General features: G+C 42.5%; 1 protein-coding gene across 7 annotated transcripts in view; it reads left to right on the forward strand.

Moving 5' to 3' along the window:
- pias2 (protein inhibitor of activated STAT, 2) overlaps positions 1-27,815 on the forward strand; it is a 52,185-nt gene that overhangs the window by 12,487 nt on the left and 11,883 nt on the right. For all 7 annotated transcript variants that reach the window (XR_005943284.1, XM_041189312.1, XM_041189317.1 and 4 more), the window contains exons 5-9: positions 4,198-4,288; positions 10,152-10,286; positions 16,574-16,679; positions 25,506-25,579; positions 26,414-26,574. Coding sequence is in view for 6 of the 7 variants with exons in the window: in XM_041189312.1 (XP_041045246.1) it covers positions 4,198-4,288; positions 10,152-10,286; positions 16,574-16,679; positions 25,506-25,579; positions 26,414-26,574 (567 nt within the window). In the remaining variant the exon portion in view is untranslated. The remainder of the gene's footprint in view (positions 1-4,197; positions 4,289-10,151; positions 10,287-16,573; positions 16,680-25,505; positions 25,580-26,413; positions 26,575-27,815) is intronic.

Below are 27,815 nucleotides of genomic sequence, written 5' to 3' on the forward strand. Positions count from 1 at the left end.
TCAACAGTCACATCAGACAAACAGATTCTCCTACCTGACGCACTTTCTTTCTTGAAGGACAAGGTGGTGAAAGTCAAAGATCAGAGGAGCCAACCCAAGGGCGACAGGTGTATCTGCCCTAACCCCATAGAGGAGATGATACTGGCTATTATAGGGACACTCATTCCTGAGGCCAGTGGTAAGGCTAAAACCACAGAAGATGACAGTACCCACAAACTTAATCCACCTCCAAACTTCCCACTTCTGTCTCATCCCATTATCTCCTCTGGTTTATGGCATCACATTCTAACAGTCTTCAGCCAATTCGATTCACTACACATGACATCAAGAAACAACTGAAGGCACTGGATACTGCAAAGGCAATGGGCCCTGACAATATTCCAGCAATAGTACTGAATATTTGTGCTCCAGAACTTGCTGCATCCTTAACCAAGCTGTTCCTGTACAGTTACAACATTGGCATCTATTTGGCTATGTGGAAAATTGCCCAGGTTTGCCCTGTACACAAAAAGCAGGACAAATCTAACCCAGCCAATTACCGCCCCATCAGTCCACTCTCCATCATCAGTAAAGTAATGGAAGGGGTCATCAACAGTGCTATCAAGCGTCACTTGCTTAGGGATAACTTGCTCACTGGCACCCAGTTTGGGTTCTGTCAGGGCCACTCAGCTCCTTACCTGATTACAGCCTTGGCTCAAACATGGACAAAAGAGCTGAAATCCTGATGTGAGGTGAGAGTGACTGCCCTTGACATCAAGGCCGCATTTGACCGAGTATGGCATCAAGGAGTTCACTGGAGCAAAACTGGAGTCAATGGGAATCAGGGAAAACTCTCCACTGGTTGGAGTCATACCTAACACAAAGGAAGATGGTAGCAGTTGTTGGAGGTCAGTCATCTCAGCTCCAAGATATCACTGCAGGAGTCCCTCAGGGTAGTGTCCATGGCCCAACCATCTTCGGCTGTTTCATCAATTGCCTTCCTTCCATCCTAAGGTCAGAAGTGGGGATGTTCGCTGATGGTTGCACAATGTTCAGCACCGTCCACAAGTCCTCAGATACTGAAGCAGCTCATGTCCAAATGCAGCAATATCCAGGCTTGGGCTGACAAGTGGCAAGTAACATTCATGCTACACAAGTGTCAGGTAATGCCCATCTCCAACAAGAGAGAATCCAATCATCACCCCTTGATGTTCAGTGGCATTACCATCACTGAATCACACACTATCAACATCCTGAGGGTTACTATTGACCAGAAACTGAACTGGACTAACCATATAAATACTGTGGCTACAAGAGCAGGTCAGAGGCTAGGAATCATGCGATGAGTAACCCAGCTTCTAACTCCCCAAAGCCTGTCCACTATCTACAAAGCACAAGTCAGGAGTGTGATCGAACACTCCCCACTTGCCTGGATGAGTGTCACTCCCAGAACACTGAAGAAGCTTGACACCATCCAGGACATAGCAGCCCGCTTGATTGGCACCACATCCACAAACATTTACTCCCTTCACCACAGACGCACAGTAGCAGCAGTGTGTACCATCTACAAGATGCATTGCAGGAATTCACCAAAGCTCCTTCGACAGCACCTTCCAAATCCACGACCACTACCATCTCGCAGGACAAAGGCAGCAGATAGATGGAAATACCACCATCTGGGAATTCTCCCCCAACTCACTCACCATCCTGACTTGGAAATATATCACCGTTTCTTCACTGTCACTGGGTCAAAATCCTGGAACTCCCTTCCTAATAGCATTGTGGGTGTACCTGCACCACATGGACTGCAGCGGTTCAAGAAGGCAGCTCACCACCACCTTCTCAAGGGTAACCAGGGATGAGCAATAAATGCTGGCCCAGCCAGCGAAGCCCACATCCAATGAATGAATTTAAAAAAAACAAACCTCTTTCAGGAATGCAGCATCTGGGTTCCTCAAAACTCCTCCTGTTGCTTGTCAGCCATCCGGTCGAGGCTGCCACTAGGTCCAGAGCTGCTGGAGGTTGTCTACCAAGACCATCTGCAGTCTTCTCTCCTGAAGGCAATTTTCCAGCAGGAATGTTGCAAACACTGGGGTAGTACTGTATAGGAACACTAGAGCAGACAGAGCCTCACAGGAGATAGGCATTAAGGGAATGTACGAGTTGACTTTGGACACAGTGTATGACATCTCATTTATAAATTTGGTTTGGAATATTTATTTTGTGGCTTTTATTTTGTATTGTGGCCAGACATTGTGATGGGCAGAGAGAAGGTTAGCTGTGGTACTGTTGGTGAATGGGGAAATTGGGATTGCTGTTATTGCTTTTGCACTCAGATGAGTGCATCATGGACTGCTGAGCCAAAAGGTGGCAGTCTAGGTTGTCTCCCTTCTTCCTCTACTTTCTCTGCCTGGTCCTCATTTCCCTGCTCCTCAGCTGCTCGCTCTAAAGCTGTTGGCAGGAGCTGCCTCCTTATAATTGCAAAGTTTTGCAGAATGCAGCAGACCCATCGTGAATCTGACAGCTATCCTGCCGAGCACTGCAGGGCTCCTCCAGAGCGGTCTGTACAGCAGAAATTTTTTTTCTCAATGCTAGTGGTGTATTGTATATCACATTTCATGAGAAGCTTGTAATCCTTGCCAAGCTGTGTCCTTGCTCCACCTATGTGTCTCTGAGAAGAGAGAATGACATGAATTAGCTCTCTTTGAATAGAGAGTCTCAATTATCTCTCTCAAGCGACAGTGGATGGCAAACTGTGAGAAGTTGCAAATATCTCCAGCTTGGAAGGAGCCAGATACATAAAAGTTCGTGCCATGATCACCTTCATGGCCACTGGCAGTGTAGTTCTTGCCTTACTCTAAGGTTGTAGTTGTGACTTCAGCTAGTTGCAGATTTCATTGAGGACATCCTTACTGAAGTGCAGACATCCTGCATTGTTCCTTGCTGAGGTTCAGGTAGGAGAATTGCTTCCTTAACATCCTGGGTGGATATGGCCTCCTTCTGAGAGCTCTTCTCCCATTGCTCCTTCCCCTTCTCCCTGTAGCCTTGCCTGCTCTGCATGACCTCTGTTCATTCTGTAAGTCATGCTATATTCCAGAGGAGAATATCTACAAGTGCACCCATGTCTAGGAGCGATTGGTTTAGTCAGAAGTCTTGAAGTCAACGTAAAGTCTCTCAATTACCTGCTATACTATTTCATCCCATAGACTTTTGCAACTTACAAAAATTATGAAAACGCTAAATGCTTGTAGGACAGCAATAACCAGAAGGAATCAGCAGCAACTAACCTCAATGTAGTTGATGAGGTTAAAGGAGGACATTGGTTGGAGCCTTGAACTCCAAAGTGACAGCTGGTGTGAATCAGCTTTGCACACTGACTGACGGCATGACCTGCCTGCTCTATGGGTGTACACTGTTCGCATTAACAGTTGCACCAAAATGGCAACCGGCATGAATCGTTGTACAAGTTGTCTAAGGGCACTCGGAGCAACCAAAAAATGTACACTAACAAGCCCAATTTCTCAATCTATAATTGGTCATTTGTGTGTTTACAGTAACGGTATTTGATTCCAATATAGCTCCACCTGCATATTTTGACAGGTTTTTAAGGCATTTAATATGTAAAATAGCTCTATCCTCTCTTTCAAAATGCTGTGTTGAATTTATTTTAATACTGGATTTTGTTTTTCTAAAATGTTGATATACCTCTAGGCAGGTCATTTAGAACTGAGGAATTTCTTCACCCTGAGGGTGGTGAATCTTTGGAATTCTCTGCTCCAGAGGGCTGTGGAGGCTCAATCGTTGCGTATATTCAAAACTGAGATTGATAGACTTCTACACATGAAAAACATCAAGGGATACGGGGGTAGTGCAGGAAAATGGTGTTGAAGTAGAAGGTCAGCCATGATCTCATTGAATGGTGGATCAGGCTCGAAGAGCTGAATGGCTACTCCTACCCCTGTTATATTCTTAGGTGGCAGAGGTATTTGTGGGCAGTTTTCCGAAACTTAAAGGAATTTTTCTATTTTGAAAAGACAATATAAATGCAACTTATTAATACTTCTGATGCAATATTGTGGATGTAACTTTCAGTCTGATGAGTGGATTAGGCTGCATTAGCACTTAGTCTTTTTCTTCCAGTAAGAGGAATGTTGTTTATTCAGCAGAATTCTTAGCAGATCTATTGCTGATCTGATTCCACTGTTCATTTGCTTTCAGGTTTTGTCTCGCAGAGACGAGCTGTCCACAAGAAGACAATTACCCTAATAATTTGTGTATAAAAGTAAATGGAAAACTTTATCCATTACCGGTAAGTTTATGTATAAAAGTTTAAAATGTGCAGAAATGTTTTTTGGGAGCTTAAGGGGCAAATGAATGCAGTGATGATCAGATGAGACCTGTTGGTGCTAGGTGAAAGGAATGTTTTGTTACTTGGACATCTGAGTTAAATGAAAGGGAAAGCCTTTTGTTCAGGGTGAGTAAAATTGGGGACCATCAACCTAGGCTATTTTCAGACCTGTAACAGCATTTTTAAGTTTATGATGTGAGAGTGGTTTAAGTTTATAAACGGGATTTTAAGTGTTGTTGAAGAAAGAGACATGTCTAAGCTTTCGTCTTGCACTCATCAGGACACTCACAAGAATACCAATGTAAGAGGAAAACAACAGAATGAGGAATGGCATGGCAATGCCACTTGCCAACCAATCAGCACGCTCTCTTCATATACAGCATAAATTGTTGTTTTCCCCTTTATATTGGTGTTCTTGCGACTGAGTGCAAGACTAAAGCTTGGACATGTCTCTTTCAGCAATACTCAAATTCTGAACTGCAAAAACAGGATTTTGTAGGAAAGTAGAAACAGAATCTCTATTAGAAGGGAAATGGATAGATACTTAAAAGATAGATACTTGAAAGGAGAAGGAAATGTACTTCACAGTAAACCACATGGCTTTCTCCAATGATATAAAATTCTGTAATTCTGTGCAACGTAAAGGATGGGGCTAGCATGCATTGCCAGCTGGCAACACGTTGAATAACCACATCACATCAATGCCCAGCAACTTTCATCAGGTACATTGGTTAGCTATCGGAAAGTCTGTCCAGGGCACTGCATGCCTCAGCAGAGTACAGCTAACTTAGCACAGTCTGAAGATTGAACCCAGGGAGTTAAGAGGTAAGTCGTGCACTGCAGAGCACCCAGCCTGTGACCTGCTCTTGTCCTCACAGTGTTAATGTGTTTGTTCAGTTAAGTTTCTGGTCAATGGTGACCCCTGGGTTATTGATGGTGAGGGATTTGGCAATGGTAATGCCACTAACTGTCAAGGAGAGGTGATTAGACTCTCTTGTTGAAGCATATCATTGCCTGCCGCTTGTGTGGCTTGAATATTACTTGCCAATTTTCAGCCCAGGCCTGAAAATTGTCCAGGTCTTACATGATGCAAGCAAGGACTACTTCATTGTCTGAGGAGTTGCACGTGGAACTATCGTTGAACTATCAGTGAACATCGTTGGGTATAGAACACTACCCTGAGGAACTCTTGCAGCAATGGGCTGGGCATGAGATGATTGGCCTCCAACAACCACAGCCTTTATGCTAGGTATGACTCCAACCAGTTGAGAATATTTCCCCTGATTCCCATTGACTTAAATTCTGCTGAGGCTTCTTGATGCCACAATCAGCCAAATGCTGCCTTGATTTCAAGAGCAGTCATTCTAGTCTCACCTCTGGAATTCAGCTCTTTTATCCATGTTTGGACCAAGGCTGTAATGAGGCCAGGAGCCAAGTGACCCTGACAGAATCCAAACTTACCACCAGTGAGCAGGTTATTGCTGAGTAATTGTCGCTTGACAGCACTGTCAATGTCACCTTTAGTCACTTTGCTAATGAGCGAAAGTAGACTGATGGGGCAGAATAGCCTGATTGGATTTATCCTGCTTTTTGTAGATAGGACATAACTGGACAATTTTCCACATTGATGGCAATGTTGGAAATGCATTGGAACAGCTTGCCTAGGGGCATGGCTAGTTCTGGAGTACATGCCTTCAGTACTACAGCTGGCATGTAGTTGGGATCCATAGATTTTGCTGTGTCCAGTGAACCATTTCTTGTTATCATATGGACTGAATTAAATTGGCTGAAGTCTGGCTTCTGTGATGGTGGAGGCTGAGATGGATCATCCACTCAGCGCTTCTGAAGATGGTTGCAAACACTTCAACCTTGTCTTTTGCATTTAAGTGCTGGGCTCCACCAAGTTTCAGGATGGGGATGCTCATGGAGCTTACACCTCCCATTAGTTGTTTACTGGTCTGCTACTATTCACAACTGGATATGGAAGGACTGCAATTCTTTGTTCTAATCCATTGGTTGTGGGATCGCTTAGCTCTGTCTATAGCATGCTGTTCCTGCTGTTTAGCATGTGTGTGGTCCTGTGTTGTAGATTCACCAGGTTTTCACCTCATTTTGTGTGGTGCTATTGCTGAAATGCTCCTCTACACTCCTCATTGAACCAGGGTTGATTACCTGCCCTGATGGCAATAGTAAAGTGAAGGACATGTCGAGTCATATGGTTGCTGATTGTGGTTGAATGCACTTCTTCCCCTGCTTGTGTCCTGTAGCATTTCATGGATGCCAAGTTTTGAGTTTATGGAAAACAAAAACAGAATTACCTGGAAAAACTCAGCAGGTCTGGCAGCATCGGCGGAGAAGAAAAGAGTTGACGTTTCGAGTCCTCATGACCCTTCGACAGAACTTGAGTTCGAGTCCAGGAAAGAGCTGAAATAATAGCTGGTTTAAGGTGTGTGTGTGGGGGGCGGAGAGATAGAGAGACAGAGAGGTGGAGGGGGTTGGTGTGGTTGTAGGGACAAACAAGCAGTGATAGAAGCAGATCATCAAAAGATGTCAACGACAATAGTACAATAGAACACATAGGTGCTAAAGTTAAAGTTGGTGATATTATCTAAACGAATGTGCTAATTAAGAATGGATGGTAGGGCACTCAAGGTATAGCTCTAGTGGGGGTTTTTTTTTATATAATGGAAATAGGTGGGAAAAGGAAAATCTTTATAATTTATTGGGGAAAAAAAAGAAGGGGGAAACAGAAAGGGGGTGGGGATGGGGGAGGGAGCTCACGACCTAAAGTTGTTGAATTCAATATTCAGTCCGGAAGGCTGTAAAGTCCCTAGTCGGAAGATGAGGTGTTGTTCCTCCAGTTTGCGTTGGGCTTCACTGGAACAATGCAGCAAGCCAAGGACAGACATGTGGGCAAGAGAGCAGGGTGGAGTGTTAAAATGGCAAGCGACAAGGAGGTTTGGGTCATTCCCAATAAATGACCCAAACCTCCCTGTCGCTTGCCATTTTAACACTCCACCCTGCTCTCTTGCCCACATGTCTGTCCTTGGCTTGCTGCATTGTTCCAGTGAAGCCCAACGCAAACTGGAGGAACAACACCTCATCTTCCGACTAGGGACTTTACAGCCTTCCGGACTGAATATTGAATTCAACAACTTTAGGTCGTGAGCTCCCTCCCCCATCCCCACCCCCTTTCTGTTTCCCCCTTCTTTTTTTTTCCCCAATAAATTATAAAGATTTTCCTTTTCCCACCTATTTCCATTATATAAAAAAAAAACTCACTAGAGCTATACCTTGAGTGCCCTACCATCCATTCTTAATTAGCACATTCGTTTAGATAATATCACCAACTCTAACTTTAACACCTATGTGTTCTATTGTACTATTGTCGTTGACATCTTTTGATGATCTGCTTCTATCACTGCTTGTTTGTCCCTACAACCACACCAACCCCCTCCACCTCTCTGTCTCTCTATTTCTCCGCCCCCCACACACACACCTTAAACCAGCTTATATTTCAGCTCTTTCCTGGACTCGAACTCAAGTTCTGTCGAAGGGTCATGAGGACTCAAAACGTCAACTCTTTTCTTCTCCGCCGATGCTGCCAGACCTGCTGAGTTTTTCCAGGTAATTCTGTTTTTGTTTTGGATTTCCAGCATCCGCAGTTTTTTTGTTTTTATCTTTGAGTTTATGGAACTGTTCTCAATTTATCCTGTTTGCACTGTGGTAGTGCCACACAATTTGATGGAGGGTGTCCACAATGTGAAGATGGGACTTTATTGCCTAAAAAACTGTGCTGTGGTCACTCCTACCAATACTGTCATGCATAGATGCATCTACAAGTAGGTCTGTTGGTGAGGAAGATGCAAAGGTTGGTGAGGACAAGGCCAAGGACAAGATTTCTCCTTCATGTCAGTCCTCTCATCACCTGCTGCAGGCCCAGTCTGGTAGATATATCCTTCAGTACTCAACTAACATGGTCAGTAGTGGTGCTACTGAGTCATACCTGGTGATGGACATTGATGTACCCCCACCCAGAGTACATTCTGTGCCCTTGCCACCCTCAGTGCTTCCTCCAAGTGTTCAGCATGGATGTGTACTGATTCATCAGCTGATGGAGGGCAGTAGGTGGTAATAACAGGAGGTTCACTTGATCCAATGAGACTTCATGTGGTCCAGAGTCAAAGTTGAGGACTCACTGGGCCACTCCCCCCACCTCTATACTTCTGTGCTGCCACCTGTGGTGGATCTAACATGCTGATATACAGAACATACTTAAGAATGGTGATGGAGGAGTCTGGGACATTGGCTGAAAGGTAAGCCAGGATTTTCTCAGATGCCGAGAACTCCTGACATCAGGACCATAAGCGCATCCCGAGCCTGCACAGATGGACAGCGGGACCACATTGGCACTCTTCCTGGAGGTGGCTGCTTAGTTAATTGCCGCTGATTTGTTTTGATTAAGGACAGTGGGCAGTTGATGCTGTTGACCTGATCAGGGGACTGGCTGCTTTGGAGCCTCAGCAATGTCACAGAGAATGGATGCTGCTGTGACAGGCCAGAGAACGTGAGGACAGTCAGTATGGGGACACCCTTGACAAATTTTTTGTTGAATTTTTAAAATTAGGTGTCTAAGGGTGGTAGGCCCTGCCGAACCAAGGTGTCTGTGGGGCTGTGGGGGTAGCCTTTCCTGGTCACAGCCCCACTTCGTGGCATAAAGCCTCTGGCTCTGATGTCCCCTCAGAAGGCGTGGATGGCTGCCTCCATGCAGCTGGTAGCCTCCCTATATGGCTGGGGGTTTGGGGCTCCACCTGTGACACATTTGCTCTTAATTGTGACTTTAATTATTCAAAGCTGCACATCTCTGTTGTGCAACCGTTCATTCCTGCTTGCAGCTTCCCAGCATCTTACCAGCCTACTCGCTTCCTAGCGCATCATCCCCGCGTTGGTAAAATCCCAGCCATATTATTCTAAGAGTATGAATATATCAGAGTGTCGCTTGACTAGTCTGGGACGGCTGTAGTTTTGACCAGCCCCTACCTATTACTGAGGAGAACTTTGCAGGGTTGACTGGGCTGGGTGTGCCTCCATTGTCCTATTTGTTGCTTATATCAATGGCAGGTAGACCTTCTGGTTTTATCTTTTATTTAGCAGATTGATGCAGCTGAATGACTTGCTTGGTCATTTCGGAGGGCAGTTCAGAGTCAACCACATTGTTTTGAGTCTAGAATCACACATAGGCCCAACCAGATAAGGATGGCAGATTATCTTCCCTAAAGAGCATTAGTGGACCGGATTGGGTTTTCCCCCTCCTCCAACATTTTCAGCTTCAATATTATTGGTACTAACTTCATTCCAGATCAATTTAATTAATTGAATTTAAATTCTACCGTGATGGGCTATGAATTCATGTCTCTGGATCTCCAGAAGTGGCTGCTCACCACCACTTCTCAAGGGCAATTAAGAATAGGAAACAAATGCCAACCTTCCCAGTGACACACTCATCCTGCTAAAAAATAGAATAAATCATTAGTGCAGACCTTTGGATTACTAGTCCCGTAACATATGCTACCATTCCCATCATATGGCTCTTTGTCATTCCTAGCCATGTAACTCCCTGACCATCAGAGGAGCTTCACTGTTGTATTTATTGTTAAGATATGCTAGAACAATGTCTGCATTGTTATTCTAGATTTGCTATGGGAAGCATGATAAGTAAAGAATTTTTACTTGTATTAATTTTCGTTGTTATCAGTCAACTAATAATTCTTGGTAATACAGGTATACCGCATTCTTCCTTACTATCATCATTCTATATTTTCAGGGGTTTACGCCGCCACTTAAAAATGGTGTTGAGCAGAAGCGGCCTGGTCGACCTTTAAACATCACATCGCAAGTTAGGCTCTCGTCAGCTGTACCCAATCAAATATCTGTTTCTTGGGCACCAGAAATGGGAAGAGTAAGTGCCTTACTTAATTAAATGTTAAATCTGGGCCTCATTTTGGAGTACAGTTGGTTGTTTATTCTTTCTTGCTCTGTTTTTAAAAGCTGCTTACAATTAACTTTCCGTTGTGGCATAAAGTACAAAGATTCTTGGATATAAGTTAATACTGATAAATTTGCTTGACTCAGTGGTAACATCTTTCCTCCTGAGCTCAGAAGGTCATGAGTTCAAGTCCAGTTCTGGATGTAAGCTTTTCATCAAGGATGACACCTGCATTGTTGTAGTGCTGTGGGGGCACAGTCTTTCAGATAAGATTTTAAATTGCATCCCTGGCTGGCTGTATATTCAGGTAGATGTCAAGGGATAAAGAAGAGCCAGGTGTCCTAGCTACTGTTTATCCCAGCAAATATCATTAGAAACCGGCTATTCACCTCATTGTGGTTTGAGGGACCTAGCTGTGAGTTAAATTGGCTGCTACTTTTGCCTACATTTCAGATGTACTTGATGGATTATCAGCAGTTTGGGACCTCCTGAGAAAGTGAAAGGTGCCACGTAAATGCAAAGCTTTTTATTTGCTTTTTCATGGTAAAGGCTTTCTAGAAGATGGAAATGTAATCAGTTTTTCTTAAATAAGGTGTTTCTTAAGATGAGGGTATTGGGGTCAATTTTCATACCACTACTACTCTCTGTTTGAGATTCAGTTAATTTAGCAGAATGACCAGCAGTGCATTGTGCTTATGCCTATTAAAGATTTATATTCTATTCATTTTTCACATTGATAACGTTTCAGCAAGTGAATAAGTTCAGCTTGAGTGGGCGGTAAATAAGTGCTTGTCAAAATCTTTGAATTTTTCAGTCTTGCATTCAGTTTGACCAGACCATTTCAATGGAGAGAAAAACTTTGACCTGTGCAACGGAATTTTTGTTGATTGTGAAGCAAGACAAATAAGCAAAGAGGATTATAATCCCCAATTTTAATCACTCCATCATCGGTGGCTTCAGCTGCCTAGGCCCTAAACTCTGGGACTCCCTCCCTCACCATTCTGCCTCTTTAACCCTCTCCCCTCCTATAAATCACGTCTTACAACTTACCTCTGATCAAGCTTTAGTCATCAGCCCTGAAATCTCCTTATGTTGCTCTCTTTCAAATTTTATTTGATAATGCTCCTGTGAAGCACCTTGGGGTGTTTTACTATGCTAAAGGTGTTATATAAAGTTGTTGATCCAAGGCTTGGTCACATAAAATTCAGGTCTGCTTTACAAATGTTCTGCTTGAGCCCTCAGTGAGTTGTGGAAATAGAACTCCCTGTAGTTGAAGAAGACATGCATTTCAAATCCACTGGTTGTACATAACTAGGTAGGTATGGATGAGAAAGAAAATTTAGCTCATCTTAGTTCATCCATCCAGAAAGACTGTGCTGTAGTTTGCTTTCACCACCACGCTCACCTTTGCGACGTTCAAATATTTCTTCATAAGTTTGAGTTTTTATTTTTCACAACTCCACAGAAATTAATTCCGTGTGTTAATCACTTTATGTGAATCCTAAATATACGTTTACTTTTTTTGCCTGTCCCTTTGTCCTATTTTCACCAATTAATTTGGAGTAATTTTTATCACTTTTTTTTCTCTCTTTTTCATGCAGTTTTCTCACAACTCAATAAGATCATCTCTTGGACATTTTTTCTCCAGGCTCAAATGTCCATATTTCTTTGGTGTCCATAATTCAGATCTCCTACACTAGAAATAAGCCTTGTGGATAATCTCTACACTGTGCTGGAATGCTTCCTTGTATCTCATTACCAGAACGAGACACTGTACTCAAGAGACAATCTGACCCGAGCACAATTCTGTTTAAGCACGACTGCTTCAAATTGTATCATATTTTTGACTATGTAGTTCAACGTTCTACTAGCTTTGATGATTATCCAAAACTCAATTACCCATAACCTAACTTGCACTAAGTCCACTTTACCTGTCATTCCTTTGTTCATTGGTCTACATTGGCTCCTGGTCCACCAATGCCTGGAATTTAAATTCTCACCTTTGCAATCATACCCTCCGTGGTCTCACCCAACCTAATCTCTGTAACCTCCTCCAGTCGCATAGCCCTCAAAATCTGTGTTCCCCCACTTCTAGTCTTTTGTGTATCCCTGACTTCCTTTGTTTCATCAGTGAGAGCCTTGATTTCAAGTGTCTAGACTCCAAGCTCTGGAAATGCCTCCCTAAACCTCCCCACCTTGCTCCTTTTTTAAGACCCTCTTTAAAACACACTTCTTTGACTAAGCTTTTTGATCACCTGTCCTAATGGGTCCTCCTTTGGCTCAGTGTCAATCTTTGTCTGATTATACTCCTGTGAAGTGCCTTGGGACGTTTTGCTATGTTGCTGGTGTTATGTAGAAACAAAGACAGACTTGCGTTTACATACAACCTTAACTGACCCCAAACGTCTCAAAAGTGCTTTACAGCCATTACAGCACTTTTAAAATGTAGTCAATTCTATAGTGTAGGAAATTTGGCAGCCAATTTGTGCATAGCAAACACCCATAAACAACAACATGATAATGACCAGATAAGCTGTTTTTTTTCAATGTTGATTGTATAAATATTATCTAGGACATTGGGCATTACTGCCCTGCTCTCCTTCAAAATAGTGCCATGAGATTTTTTACATAGACCTGAAAGAGCGGATGGGATCTTCATGTTTAATCAGGTTTAACATCTCATCTGATAAACTGCAAGTTGTTGCTACTCTGCTGGTGGTGGTGATTGCTATTAGTTGAGGCTATTAAGACTCCTGCATCTCATCATTAATGCAAAAATTCCCTTTTTCCTCTTCCCTACAATCCTGCACCCCCCCCCCCCACCCCAAAAAAATTGTCGAGTAGAGTCTTCAGTAAAATTACTGCAACTTTTCACCTATTCTGACATGATTTTAGACATTCAATTCTTAGTACTTCTTAACCTTAGTTTTATTTTGTGTATAAGGAAATGCATCATAAAAGTCAGTAGTGAAAGGATAATGACAGCTGAATGATACTTGGGCAATGCTCTATTCTATGGTTGCTGAAACTGAGTATTCAATGAAAAAAGGTAGCTGTTTATGTACGATGGTCCCAGCTAGCTGTAACCATAAGTAAACTGTGGATATTCTAAATCATTGTGGTTTTCATAAGCATTACCTTGAGTTGGAAAATGGCATTTGTGTAATTTTATATACATATATAATAATCCAAGAATGCAACATGGCAGTCAAATTATAATGCAGTGGTGACAACTTAACCATCACATCATACCTTTTCAAACAATGCAGGGGAGCATAGTGGTATTGTCACAGGACTGAGACCCAGGGTAATGCTTTGGGGACCTGCGTTCCCATGTTTTCATGGTCTTCATGACAATGAAATCATTGTCGATTGTCGTAAAAACCCATCTGGTTCATTAACGCCCTTCAGGGAAGGAAATCTGCCATCCTTACCTGGTCTGGCCTACATGTGACTCCAGATCCACAGCAATGCGGTTGACTCTTTACTGCCCTCTGAAATGGCCTACTCCATTGTATCAAACTAGCACTGTGGGTGTACCTATACCTCAAGGGCAATTAGGGATGGGCAATAAATGCTGGCTTAGCCAGCGATGCCCACATCCCATGAATGAAAAAAGAAAAAGAGCTCATAAAATGTAGTAATAAGCAAATACAAACCATACCCAACTAGCCCATGTTTGCAAAACCCAAAACAAAACATTTAATGTTAGACGTGATTCCACAATTGGGCAGCACTTGAAGAACAATCCCAAGTGTGGTAATCTACACCAATTTAAGATAATCAGTCAAGCTCATAAAGTGATAAAAGCAAAGTACTGCAGATGCTGGAAATCTGATACAAAAATAAAAATAGCTGGAAAAACTCAGCAGGTCTGACAGCATCTGCGAAGCGGAATACAGTTAACATTTCGAGTCTGTATGACTCTTCATCAGAACTGAGGAAATATATAAATGACCTGAAATATAAGCTGGTTGAGGGGCATGGGACAGGTAGAGCTGGATAAAGCGCCAGTGATAGGTGGAGGCAAAGAAGAGATTGCCAAAGATGTCATAGACAAAAGGACAAAGGGGTGTTGACGGTGATATTATCTAAGGAATGTCTAATGGAGACATTAAGGGTAGAAAGCAGGGCGAGCAAGTAATAGATAGCCCTAGTGGGGGTGGGGTGGAGGGGGCGGTGCGGGAAGGGGTTGAAATAGGCTAAAAGATGGAGACGAAACAATGGATGGAAATACTTTAAAAATAATGCAACTAGGTGGGAAAAGAAAAATATATTATAAAAATATAAATTATTGGAAAAAGGGGGATCGGAAAGGGGGTGGGGTGGAGGAGAGAGTTCATGATCTGAAGTTGTTGAACTCAATGTTAAGTCCGGCAGGCCGTAAAGTGCCTAGTGGGAAGATGAGGTGCTGTTCCTTCAGTTTGTGTTGAGCTTCACTGGAACATTGTAGCAGGCCAAGGATGGACATGTGGGCGTGAGAGCAGTATGGTGTGTTGAAATGGCAAGCGACAGTGAGATCTGGATCATGCCTGCGGACAGACCGAAGGTGTTCCGCAAAGCGGTCACCCAGTCTGCATTTGGTCTCTCCAATGTAGAGGAGACCACATTGGGAGCAGTGAATGCAGTAGACTAAATTGAGGGAAGTGCAACTGAAGTGCTGCTTCACTTGAAAGGAGTGTTTGGGCCCTTGGACGGTGAGGAGTGGGAAAGTAAAGGGGCAGGTGTTGCACCTTCTGCGGTTGCATGGGAAGGTGCCGTGGGAGGGGGTTGAGGTGTAAGGGGTGATGGAGGAGTGGACCAGGGTGTCCCGGAGGGAACGATCCCTGCGGAATGCCGCCAGAGGGGGTGAAGGGAAGATGTGTTTGGTGGTGGCATCATGCTAGAGTTGGCGGAAATGGCGGAGGATGATCCTTTGAATGCGGAGGCTGGTGGGGTGATAAGTGAGGACAGGGGGGACCCTATCATGTTTCTGGGAGGGAGAGGAAGGTGTGAGGGCGGATGCGCGGGAGATGGACCCTGTCAACCACAGTGGGTGGAAAACCTCGGTGAAGGAAGACATGTCAGAGGAACTGTTTTGGAAAGTGGCATCGTCAGAACAGATGCGATGGAGGCGAAGGGACTGAGAGAATGGGATGAAGTCCTTACAGAAGCGGGGTGTGAGGAGCTGTAGTTGAGGTAGCTGTGGGAGTCAGTAAGCTGGTAATGAATATTGGTGGACAGTCTATCACCAGAAATTGAGACAGAGAGGTCAAGGAAGGGAAGGGAAGTGTCAGTGATAGACCATGTGAAAATGATGGAGGGATGGAAATTGGAAGCAAAATTAATAAATTTTTCCAGGTCCAGACGAGAGCATGAAGCAGCACCAAAGCAGTCATCGATGTACCTGAGAAAGAGTTGCGGGAGGGGGCCTGAGCAGGACTGGAACAAGGAATGTTTCACATACTGCATAAAGGGACAGGCATAATTGGGGCCCATGCGGGTATCCATAGCCACACCTTTTATTTGGAGGAAGTGGGACGAGTTTAAGGAGAAAAAAAGTGGATTATTTTTGCTTGCTAGAAGTGACATATGCTGGGACCAATTCTCTGCAAGCAAGCGATTTTTTTGTATTACCCGGGAGCTTGGGAAGCCTAAAGATGCCTGTTGCTTTTTCCATGGCAACTCCTGAACTAATCAGAATCAACTTGCCAACCAATCAGCACTTTTTTCTCCTGCAATGTAAATTTGTTGTGATTATTTGAAATTTGGCATTGTTACGTTTGTCCTGATGAGTGTAAGACGAAAAGCTTCGGCAACATGTTTCCCTTTTCAGCAATATTCAAGTTCTGTATTACCAAACAACAGTTCACAAAATGTAATGCTCAAGTCACCTGTATAGAAAATTTTAGTATGTATCTCTAATTGGAACGCATCCAGTTCTATCGACTTATTAAAACATTAGCACTAAAAGACAGTATTGCAAGCCATTGTTAAAAGGGACGTTCTTGTTTTTTGAGGTCTGAGCTGCAATCTGAATCTTTTTCCTGTGTATGATGATGTTACCTGCATGTAACAGTAGCCAGGTTTATTTCTTTGCAGCAACTTAATAAATCAAATCTTTATTCACTTGAACTGCTGCAGGTGTAAATAATTTAACATATCTTTACCATACATAACTAAATGATAATTCGCAAATGTGCATTGCCACTTTTCAAAATTCAGACTCTACAATTTAAAAGTAAAGTCTTGAAGCAGATCTGTGTTATATTGTTTTCCAGAATTATTCGGTGTCTGTGTTCTTGGTGAAGCAACTGACATCGGCAGTATTACTGCAGAGGCTGCGGAACAAAGGCATCAGGAATTCTGACCATTCCAGAGCACTTAGTAAGTTGAATGCTGATACAGTATTTTGGTTGGCATAATGTTTCAGTGCATTTGATTGAGAGAGCTGATTTTGATTATTCAGCTCTGAAGCAAGGACTTATTTGTCATATCAGCAATGGTATTGAAATTCATTCCAGGTGATGAGTTAAACTGGGTTAAAAGCTTTGCTATTAAAGACATAATGTATATTTTTATTTCAGTTACCCACCTCTAATTACTATGTAACTTTATCTGTTCTGATGAACGCATGCCCAATTTTTCAAGTTGGAAAGATTGGAATAGGCCAGGGTAGTTTTCTTTGGGATCGAGGAGGCTGAGGAGAGACCTAATCGAAATATATAAAATTATGAGCGATCTAAGTGGAATGGATAGGAAGGCCTTTAGACCCCTTGGTTGACGGTTCCATAACCAGGCGGCATAGATTTAGGGTAAGAGGTAGGAGGTTTTGGGGGGATTTGAGGGGAATATTTTTCACTCAGAGGGTGGTAGGTATTTGGATCTCACTCCCTGAAAGTGTGGTAGAGTCAGAAATCCCCATGACCATTTGGATGTGCACTTGAAGTGCAGTAATCTACAATCTATAGACCAAGAGCTGGAAAGTGGCATGGACATGATAGGCTGATTGACCTCCTTCCATGCTGTAAATTTCTATGATTCTAAGTCTTTCTTCCTATTTATTTTTGCTCATTTCAAGTATCACCTTAATGAATTTGCACTGTATCCTTTCTCTTGCCACAGTATTCTTCCTATTACCTGGAGCTATAACTGCATACTGTATTCTAATTGTGGTCTTAGTAAGATTTGTATAGATTTGCCATTATATCTCGACCTTTATCTATACTTGCCATAAAACCCAGACTTCCGTTAGGTTTTTTTAATGGCTTTATCCACTTGAACTGCTGTTATTAATATCTTAAAAACCTGAATTGATCCACCTTTTTCTCTGCTGTTCCATATCACTCAACTGTTCCACATTCAGAGTATAACACTTTTATTTTTATAATCGAAATGTACCACCTCATGTTTCTTATTATTGAATTCCATCTGACATTTCATCTATTTCTCTATCTTACCAACATGTCCTTCCTTTGGTCCTCAGGATTATTTACTATACCTTCTATTTTAGTACTTCCTGCAAATTGGGATGCCATTCCTCTCGCTTTATGTTCAAGTTATTAATGTAATGGCGAATAGAAGCAGTCTCAACACAGTTGGACACCACTACCACTTCCAACCACTCTGAGAAACTGCCTCTAACTCCTACTCTTTCCTTCCTTCTAACCAACTTTTAATCCAGTTTGCTACCCTTCCTTTAATTCCATAGCCCTTTAGTCTTAAGTAGTTTACTGAGTAGTATGTTAACAAAGGCCTCCTGACAGTCCATGTTCACCACATCCCCGGCATTTTTCCCAGTCACTATTTCCATCACCGCCTCAAAGAATCGGAATTTTTAGCAGCATTCCTTTTGGCTGGTACAAAAGCAAATTACCGTGGATGCTGGAAAACTAAAATAAAAGCAGAAAATGCTAGAAACACTCAGCAGGTCAGGCAGCATTTGTGGAGGGAGAAACAGTGTTGGTAAAAGGTATGAGATCTGAAACGTTAAGCTGCTTTTCTCTCTCCAAAGATGCTGCCTGACCTGCTGAGTATTTCTAGCATTTTCTGTTTTTATTTCTTTTGGCAGAACTTTTGTTCCAAATTGAGTCACAACCTGTGATTTCTAAACAATGTTTTGGTGCTACAGAATTTCTTTTCTTCACTGGTTTATAACAAAGTATCCAAATTCTGCAGTGCGTTATCTGCAGATTAATCCAAGTTTCAGAGGTTCAAGAGACAATCAGAGACCAGACTGCAAATTTAATTGGGTGCAGACTTTTTGGAGACTGTCTTATTGTCGTTGGTATCTCTGAAGTATTTTTTCATGGCTAGTCTGGCTTTTCTCGAAGGTAACTCTAGCTGAATGGCCTCTGGCTAGCACTATTGATTACTTCTCTGTCTGATAAGAGAAGTATCATAAATTTTAAACTTGATCCTGACAGATTCAAATTCAATTCTGGCAGAGGGATGCAGTTGGTACTCTGAGTGGCTCCAGTTAACCTATACTGCTAACAGACCTAAAGGAGCATTGTCTCCACCAAAATGTTTGTGCAAAATGTTTCTACTGTTTGTGTGGAAAAAGATTGTTCTGTTGGGTTATTGGTTTCACAAAGTCTCATTTTGCAAACACATGATAAACTGAAGTGTGGCTGTTATGGCCTACTTCCCTTCTCCAATATGCTGACCTTTGCACCTTGTTAAACAACCTTTCAATCTGCACTGAAAATGAAGAATATCCCTGAAAATCTTATTTTCTGCTACCCTGTTTCCTGCAGTGTTCCTTTATTCCATGTGGGAAGCCTTCCTTAAAAGGAGCTACTTCTTTCTAGGAACGTATTTGCATCAAAGTCAATTTCTATTTCTATTTGAAAAACAGGCTCTCTCTTTGCTTTCCGAGATTTATTTTTAGCATTATATAATAAGAGAAATCAGCGGGAGAAATTTAAAACCCAGAAAAATGGCAAACTGAGCAAAACTTATTAAACAGAACTGGCTATTCTGCGGGATAATAGCTACCCTGATCAGATCATTTAGCGCTATATATCATGCAGACTCATGAATGGGCCTAAGGCTGTCACCTTCGGCCCTGAAAAATGCCCAGTCTACCTCAGGTTACCCTGAAAGGGCAAGGTATCTGAAAAATTTGAGCAACAGGTGAAGCTGTTTCATGCTACTATTATGCAGTAGCAGCATGAGTGGCATTCGCCACTAACGAGATGCTGCCATCAGGCCAAAAAGACATTCTACCTGTTTCACAAATGAGTAATATGGTATTATATATGTATATATGGCATAATATGGTTTAATGTGGTAATATGAACTCGGTACCAGTGTAATGCTAGGTGTGTAGGCCTTATGTTCCAAAGACAGGTGGATCATATCAAATGGCATATCCCAGCCACTGTTTGCAACGGGCAAGGCACAGACCATATCCAACCAACCCGTGCTTGCAAAACTGAAAACACAATGTCCAACATTAGATGTGATTCCGTGATTGGACATTTGCTAAATAACCATCAGTATGCTAAAAATAATGCCGACAACCAATTTAAGGCTCACAGTGTGGCATATTTGCATGTATTGGAAACTACATATATTAATGTACAGGACCCTGTTCTTTGCAAGCAGAAAAAACATGTACGCACATTGCGCCTGTTTCAGCTAAACAAAATAATTGATAGCCATTTGCTAGTTTGTTCCTCAGGGCAATGCCTTGACCAATCACAGTCAAGCTGCCTGGTTTAAATTTCAAACAATGCTTGGCAGTTAACTGTTAGCCATCATTAACTGGTGCATTCTCCATGGCAACACCTCTACCAATCAGAGTCCACTTGCCAACCAATCAACACTCTCTTCTCATACAGTATAATGTTTCTTCCCCTGACGTTGGTATTCTTGCGATCGTCCTAATGATTACAAGACAAAAAGCTTTGACAAAGTGTCCTTTTTCAGCAATGAACAGAATATTTTTATTTGAAACATTGCAAAAATTTAAGGTAAAATATCAAAGGACTTAAAATATTTGCAATGAAACCAAAGGAAAAGCCACAATTATGTACATGGTGTACATATGCAACTTCCATAGAGCTCACCGTCAGAGTTTTAGTTGAACCCTCTAAAAATTGAAGAGACTGGTATCTAGTGTGGCATTGTATGGTCAGCAGTGACCCGCTTCCACTCTGATGCTGAGTAATAAAAATTGCTGGAGATTCTGCACAGCAGAATAGATGTGATCTTTTAGTAAGTTGCACTTTGGCATTTGACCTGTGACACCAACTGATTCATGACTTTGGTCTTCAGGGCTTCAACAGTGTGATAACTGTGCTAGTGCACTGCTGCTCTTGCTCCAATTCCAGCCATTAATGAACTAATATAGCTTTTTAAGGAAAACAAAGAACAAAGAAAAGTACAGCACAGGAACAGGCACTTTGGCCCTCCAAGCCTGCGCCGGTCATATTGCCTGTCAACGAAAACATTTTGCACTTCCGGGGTCCGTATCCTTCTATTCCCATCCTATTCATGTATTTGTCAAGCTGCCTCTTAAACACCACTATCGTACCTGCTTCCATCATCTCCTCTGGCAGCGAATTCCAGACACTCACTACCCTCTGCATAAAAAACTTGCCCTGCATTTCTCCTCTATAGTTTTCTCCTCTCACCTTAAATCTATGTCCCCTAGTAATTGACTCTTCCACCCTGGGAAAAAGCTTCTGACTATCTACTCTGTCCATGCCACTCATAATTTTATAAACTTCTATAAAGTCGCCCCTCAATCTCCGTCGCTCTAGTGAGAACAATCTGAGTTTCTCCAACCTCTCCTCATAGCTAATAACCTCCAGACCAGGCAGCGTCCTGGTTAACCTCCTTTGCACCCTCTCCAATGCCTCCATATCCTTCTGGTAATGTGGCGACCAGAATTGCATGCAATATTCCAAGTGTGGCCTAACCAAAGTTCTATACAGCTGCAGCATGACTTCCCAGCTTTTATTCTCAATACCCCTGCCAATGAAGGCAAGCATGCCATATGCCTTCCTGACTACCTTATGTACCTGCGTTGCCACTTTCAGTGACCTGTGGACCTGTACACCCTGATCCATCTGCCCGTCAGTGCACTTAAGGGTTCTGCCACTTACTGTATAATTCCTACCTGTATTAGACCTTCCAAAATACATTACCTCGCATTTGTCCCGATTAAACTCCATCTGCCATTTCTCCGCCCAAGTCTGCAACCCGTTGTATCCTTTGACAATCCTCTTCACTGTCTGCAACTCTTCCAACCTTAGTGTCGTCTGCAAACTTACTAATTAGCCCAGTAACATTTTCCTCCAAATTATTTATGTATACTACAAACAGCAAAGGTCCCAGCACTGATCCCTGCGGAACTCCACTAGTCACAGCTTTCCATTCAGAAAAGCACCCTTCCACTGCTACCCTCTGTCTTCTATGACCAAACCAATTCTGTATCCATCTTATCAGCTCACCTCTGATCCCGTGCGACTTTACCTTCTGTACCGGTCTGCCATGAGGGACCTTGTCAAAGGCCTTACTGAAATCCATGTATATAACATCCACTGCCCTTCCATCATCAATCATCTTTGTCACTTCCTCGAAAAACCCATCAAGTTAGTGAGACACAACCTGCCCTTCACAAAACCATGCTGCCTCTCACTAATACATCCATTTGCTTCCAAATGGTATTAAATCCTGTCATGAAGAATCTTCTCCAATAATTTCCCTACCACTGACGTAAGGTTCACCAGCCTGTAATTTCCTGGATTATCCCTGCTACCCTTCTTAAACAATGGAATAACATTGGCCATTTTCTAGTTCTCTGGGACCTCACCCGTAGCCAGTGAGGATACAAATATTTCTGTCAAGGCCCCAGCAATCTTCTCCCTTGCCTCCCTCAGTACTCTGGGGTAGATTCCATCTGGCCCTGGGGACTTATCCACCTCAATATTCTTCAAGACGCCTAACACCTCCTCTTTTTTGATCTCAACATGATCCAGGCTATCTACACACTCTTCCCTAGACAAATCGACCGCTAAGTCCTTCCCTTTGGAGAATACTGATGAGAAGTATGCATTTAGTATCTCTCCCATTTCTTCTGGCTTCACAACATGCTCAAGGTCCCTTTTTTAAAAAAAAAGAATAAATTGCACAACCTCCATTCTCCTTTGCAGAAAAAAATCAAGTCCAGAAATTAATATTAGCAAAGAGGTAGTACTTGAAAAGTTAACTGGATTGAAGGTTGCTAAATCTTCCGGGCCATATAGCTTCATCCCAGAATGTTGAAGGAGGTGGCCAGAGAGATCGTGGATGCGTTGGTGGTTATCTTTCAAAATTTAATAGATTCTGGAAAGGTTTTTCTCTATTCTTACCAGACCCCTCGTGATTTTGAATACACCTATCTAAATTCTCCAATCTGTCTTCATAAATGAGGTTCCTCACCCTTGGAACCATTCTCGTGAATCTTATCTGCACTCTCTCCAATGCCTTCACATCCTTCCTAAAGTGTGGCACCTAGAACTGGATACAGCTGAGGCCAAAGGTTAGACAAGTTTAGCATAATCTCCTTGCTCTTGTACTCTAAGCCCCTATTAATGAAGCCTAGAATAAGGAATACTGCATTAATCGTGCTCTCTATCTGTCCTGCCACCTTCAATGACTAATGCACATATACACCTAGGTCCCACTGCTCCTGTACCCCCTTTAGAGTTGTATCCTTTATTTTACACTCTCTATCCATGTCCTTCCTACCAAAATAAATAACTTCACATTTCCCTGCATTGAACATCATCTGCCACCTCTTCCCCCATTCCACCAAATTGTCTATGTTCTTTTGAAGTTCTGCACTACCCTCCTCACAGTTCACAATGCTTCCAAATTTCTTATCATCCACAAGCTTTGAATTTGTGCCCTGTACACAAAGACCTAGGTCATTAATATATATCAGGAAAAGCAAGGGCCCCAATGTAATGCGGAGCTCCATTACAAACCTTCCTCCAGTCTGAAGAACAGCCATTAACTACTACTCCGTTTCCTGTCACACAGTCAATTTCATATCCATGTTGCTACTGTTCCTTTTATTCCATAAACTTTAACTTTGGTCTCAAGTCTGTTGTGCAGTACTGTACCAAAAGCCTTTTGGAAATCCATGCACACCACATTAACGGCGTTGCCTCCATCAAACCTTTCTGTTACCTGTTCAAAAAACTCCAAGTTAGTCAAACATGATCTTCCCTTAAGAAATCTATGCTGGCTTTTCTTAATTAACTCACTTATGTCTATGTAACGATTAATATTGTCCCTGATTATTGTTTCCAGAAGTTTTTCCACCACCGAAGTTAAACTGACCTGCATGTAGTTGCTGGGCTTATCTTTACATCCTTTTTTGAATAAGTGTGTAATGTTTGCAATTCTCCAGTTCTCAGGCACCACCCCGAGTCTAAGGAAGACTGAAAAATTATGACCAGTGCCTTTGCAATTTCTACTCTCACTTCCCTCAGTATCCTTGGAAATTCATCCATTCCTGGCGCCCGATCCATATAAAGTACAGTCAGCCTATCCAATACCACTTCCTGATCAATTTTTAAAAGTTCTAGTGTCTGAATTATTTCCTCTTTCACCATAGCCTGGATAGGATCATCTTCGTTGCTAAAGACAAATGCAAAATATTCATTTCATACCTCAGGTATGTCCTCTGTCCCCGTTCGTAAATGTTCAGCTCCATTCGCGACTGAAGTGGTCCAAGTCCAAATGCAGCAAGACCTGGACAATATACATGCTTGGGCTGGCAAGTGGCAAGTAACATGCCACACAAGTGCCAGGCAATGACCATCTCCAACAAAAGAGAACCTAACCATCGCCGCTTGACATTCAATGGCATTACTATTGCTGAACCCCCCCTCCCCACTCCCCCACTATAAACATTCTGGGGGTTACCATTGACCAGCAATTGAACTGGACTAGCCACATAAATACTGTGGCTACAAGAGCAAGTCAGAGGCTGGGAATCCTGCAGCGAGAAATTCAACTCCTGATTCCCGAAAGCCTGTCCACTATCTGCAAGGCGTAAGTCAGGAGTGTGATAGAATACTTTCCAATTGCCTGGCTGAGTGCTGCACCAACAACCCTCAAAAAGCTTGATACTATCCAGGACAAAGCAGCCAGCTTGATTGGCACACACTCCACCACCAACGCACAGTAGCAGCAGTGTGTATCATCTGCAAGATGCACTGCAGGAATTCACCAAGGCTCCTTAAATAGCACCTTCCAAACCCACAACCACTACCATCTAGAAGGACAAAAGCAGCAGACACATGAGAATGCAACCACCCAGGAGTTCCCCTCCAAGTCACTCACCATCCTGACTTGGAAATATATCGCCGTCCCTTCACTGTCGCTGGGTCAAAATCCTGGAACTCTTCCTAACAGCACTGTGGGTGTACCTACACCACATGGACTGCAGCGGTTCAAGAAGGCAGCTCACCACTACCTATTCAAGGGCAATTAGGGAGGGGCAATAAATGCTGGCCTAGCCAGCAATGCCCACATCCCATGATTGAAAAAAAAATCCCTTTTTTGTTCTCTAATCGGCCCCACTCCTTTTTCCACCTTTTTACTATTTATATGCCTATAAAAGACTTTGGGATTCCCTTTTATGTTAGCTGCCAGCCTCCTTTCGTACTCCTTCTTCGCTTCTCTTATTTACTTTTTCACCTCCCCTCTGAAGCTTCTATATTCATCCTGGTTCTCAATTGTATTTTCTACCTGACATCTGTCATAAGCACACTTTTTCTCTATCTTCATTTCTGTCTCTTTCTGTTATCCAGGAAGCTCTGGATTTGTTTTTTCAATCTTTCCCTTTTGAAGGATTGCACCTTGACTGTTTCTGAACTAGCTCCTCTTTGAAGGTGGCGCTCATTTCAGCTAACATTTTTCCTGCCAACTGTTGACTCCAATTTATTTGTCCAGATCTGTTCTGGCCCCATTTAAGCTGGCTTTTCTCAGTTAATTATTCTTACTCAAGATTGTTCTTTGTCCCTTTCCATAGCCAACTTATGATACAATAATAATCAAACAATGATATTCAAGTAGAAAACAATTTTGATGAACTTTCCCTTCAATTGCACAACACAGTGTAAGCAGGCCACATTCAATCTTCTGTAAAACACCAATAATTTGGCTATAATTGTGACCATTGTTCACCTTCTGTCTTTTTCTTAGTTAAAGAGAAACTGACTGCAGATCCTGATAGTGAGATTGCGACCACAAGCCTAAGAGTTTCGTTGATGTGCCCAGTAAGTCCTTTAAATTTTTTTCACTTGTCAATCAGCTTTTGGTGGGGGGTGGGAGTTACTACATCGTGTGGTGGCTTTCCCCTCTGTGCCCTCAGGTGAGCTGTGCTTTGGACTGCCTGTTCTGTATTCTTGCTTTTAATGTGCAAGTTAAGTGATGCCTTGAAATTAATTGTCTTTTTTCTAAAACACTGTCCTACATTATCATTCTCCAGAATGTGATATTTGGATGCTATGATCTAAGCAAGTACTTGTACAAGCCTGGACTTTCTGGAAGGATTTTTTTGATCTCCCATCATAACTTAGGCAGAAATCCCAGAGAAATCGCATAAATTCTACTCGTTGATATTTATCTTCAGGCTTTTTAAAAAGAAAGCTTTGCTGGTGGGAGCTATGCAGAACAATCTTTATAAAAGATTTGATTATCATATCAATATTTTCCAATATCAAAGAATATATCTTATGGTTTGCTTTTAAAAGTTATCTTTTGTAGTTTCTAATTTGGTTAGATGAAAGAGCGTTTTTATGGATTCTGTTGAGATAGCATGTTAGATAATGTCAGCATACACTTGCTCAGCATTAAATTCGGTGCCGTTTTCTTTAATATCCTTTTTCTCTAATATTCCACTTATTGCTCCAGCTATTGTCATAAATAAAGAAAATAGAGAAAAGTGTAAATATGAGTGTACCAGATCCTTTACTATCATGATTAAAGTAGACTTGCAAATTTAATTTCACAAATACAGATATTGTAAGTATGGCTCTATATTGATTTACTGCAGCTTTTTAAAGCATCTTGGGAAGTTTAATATTCATGTTTTTGTTTTGGTTTTATAGTTGGGGAAGATGCGGCTGATAGTCCCTTGCCGCGCGGTCACCTGTACACATCTACAATGCTTCGATGCTGCCCTCTACCTTCAGATGAATGAAAAGAAGCCCACGTGGATTTGTCCAGTGTGTGATAAAAAGGCATCCTATGATAGTTTAATAATAGATGGGTATGTCAAAACCATTGGTAACAATATTGTTTCAACACCAGCCTGTTTCTTAAATAAATAGCTTCTCCTGATTTTTCCACAGGACACTTTGGAGTAGAAAAATTAAACAAATGCTGGAAAGCTCATAAAATGCATTGCAGTTTGCAGAGAAAAACTGTATATGTTCATGTAAAAGTCAAACTCATCTAAAAGTTGGCCTAAAAAGACACAGTTTTTCATATTTCAGAACCATCAAGATCCTCAGTTCATTATTCATTTAAAAAGTTATGTTTGCCATATTTTCTCCAGTTCCTCTTTGACAAGGCAGGATTGATTTTGATTTTTTTGAGGAGGGAGAAACTGAGTTAGGAGCAAAGTAATAAACAGCGCACGTGGGAGCAGGATGCTGGGACCAACTTCCAGAGCAAACATTAAATAAATGAACACCTGGGTCTTGTGTTGTCAATCACTGCCTTCAGCCTTCCTGGGGAGGGGAGGCTCAGGCTTTGTGGTTCAGGCCCTTGCCAATGTCGCCTCAGTGCAATTCCACTGCACCAAGGCCTAGTTCAAGGGCTGGGAGCTGTCAGCATGTCATTTTCAAACATCGTGGCCCTTTTCTTCCCCTGGCCCTGAGCAGAATTGAACCTGCAGACCCGATAGAAACTGTCACTTCCTCTCCTAGGGTGGGTGAAGCTCTCCCCTGGCTGTATACCACTGAGCTGCCACCTCTGGTGGGTCTGTATTGTCGGTGAGACAGGACATAGCCAGGGATGGTGACCGTGATGCCTGGAACTTGTAAGGTATGATTCTTTGAGTATGACTGTCAGGCTGTTGCTTGAGTAGTCTGTAGGATAGCTCTCCCAATTTTGGCACAAGCCCCCAGATGTTGGTAAGGAACACTTTGCAGGGTCGAGAGGGCTCAGTGTGCTGCTGTTGGTTTCATTACCTAGGTTGATGCCAGATAGTCCGTCTACTTTTCAGTATCGGTTTGATGCAACTGAGTGGCTTGCAAGGCCATTTCAAAGTGCGTTGCTGTGGGTCTGGAGTTACTTTTAGGCCAAACCAGGCAATGACGGCAGATTTCCTCAAAGACATTAGTGAACCAGATGGGTTTTTATGACAATTGACAATGATTCTACAGTCACCATTACTGAGAACAGCTTTTAATCCCAGATTTATTAACTGAGGCACCAGCTGCCATGGTGAGGTTTAAACCCCTGTCCCCAGAGCACTAGCTTGGGCCTTTGGATTGCTATTCCAGT

This window comes from Carcharodon carcharias, chromosome 1, assembly GCF_017639515.1.
Source record: "Carcharodon carcharias isolate sCarCar2 chromosome 1, sCarCar2.pri, whole genome shotgun sequence".
In the NCBI taxonomy this organism is placed as follows: domain Eukaryota; kingdom Metazoa; phylum Chordata; class Chondrichthyes; order Lamniformes; family Lamnidae; genus Carcharodon; species Carcharodon carcharias.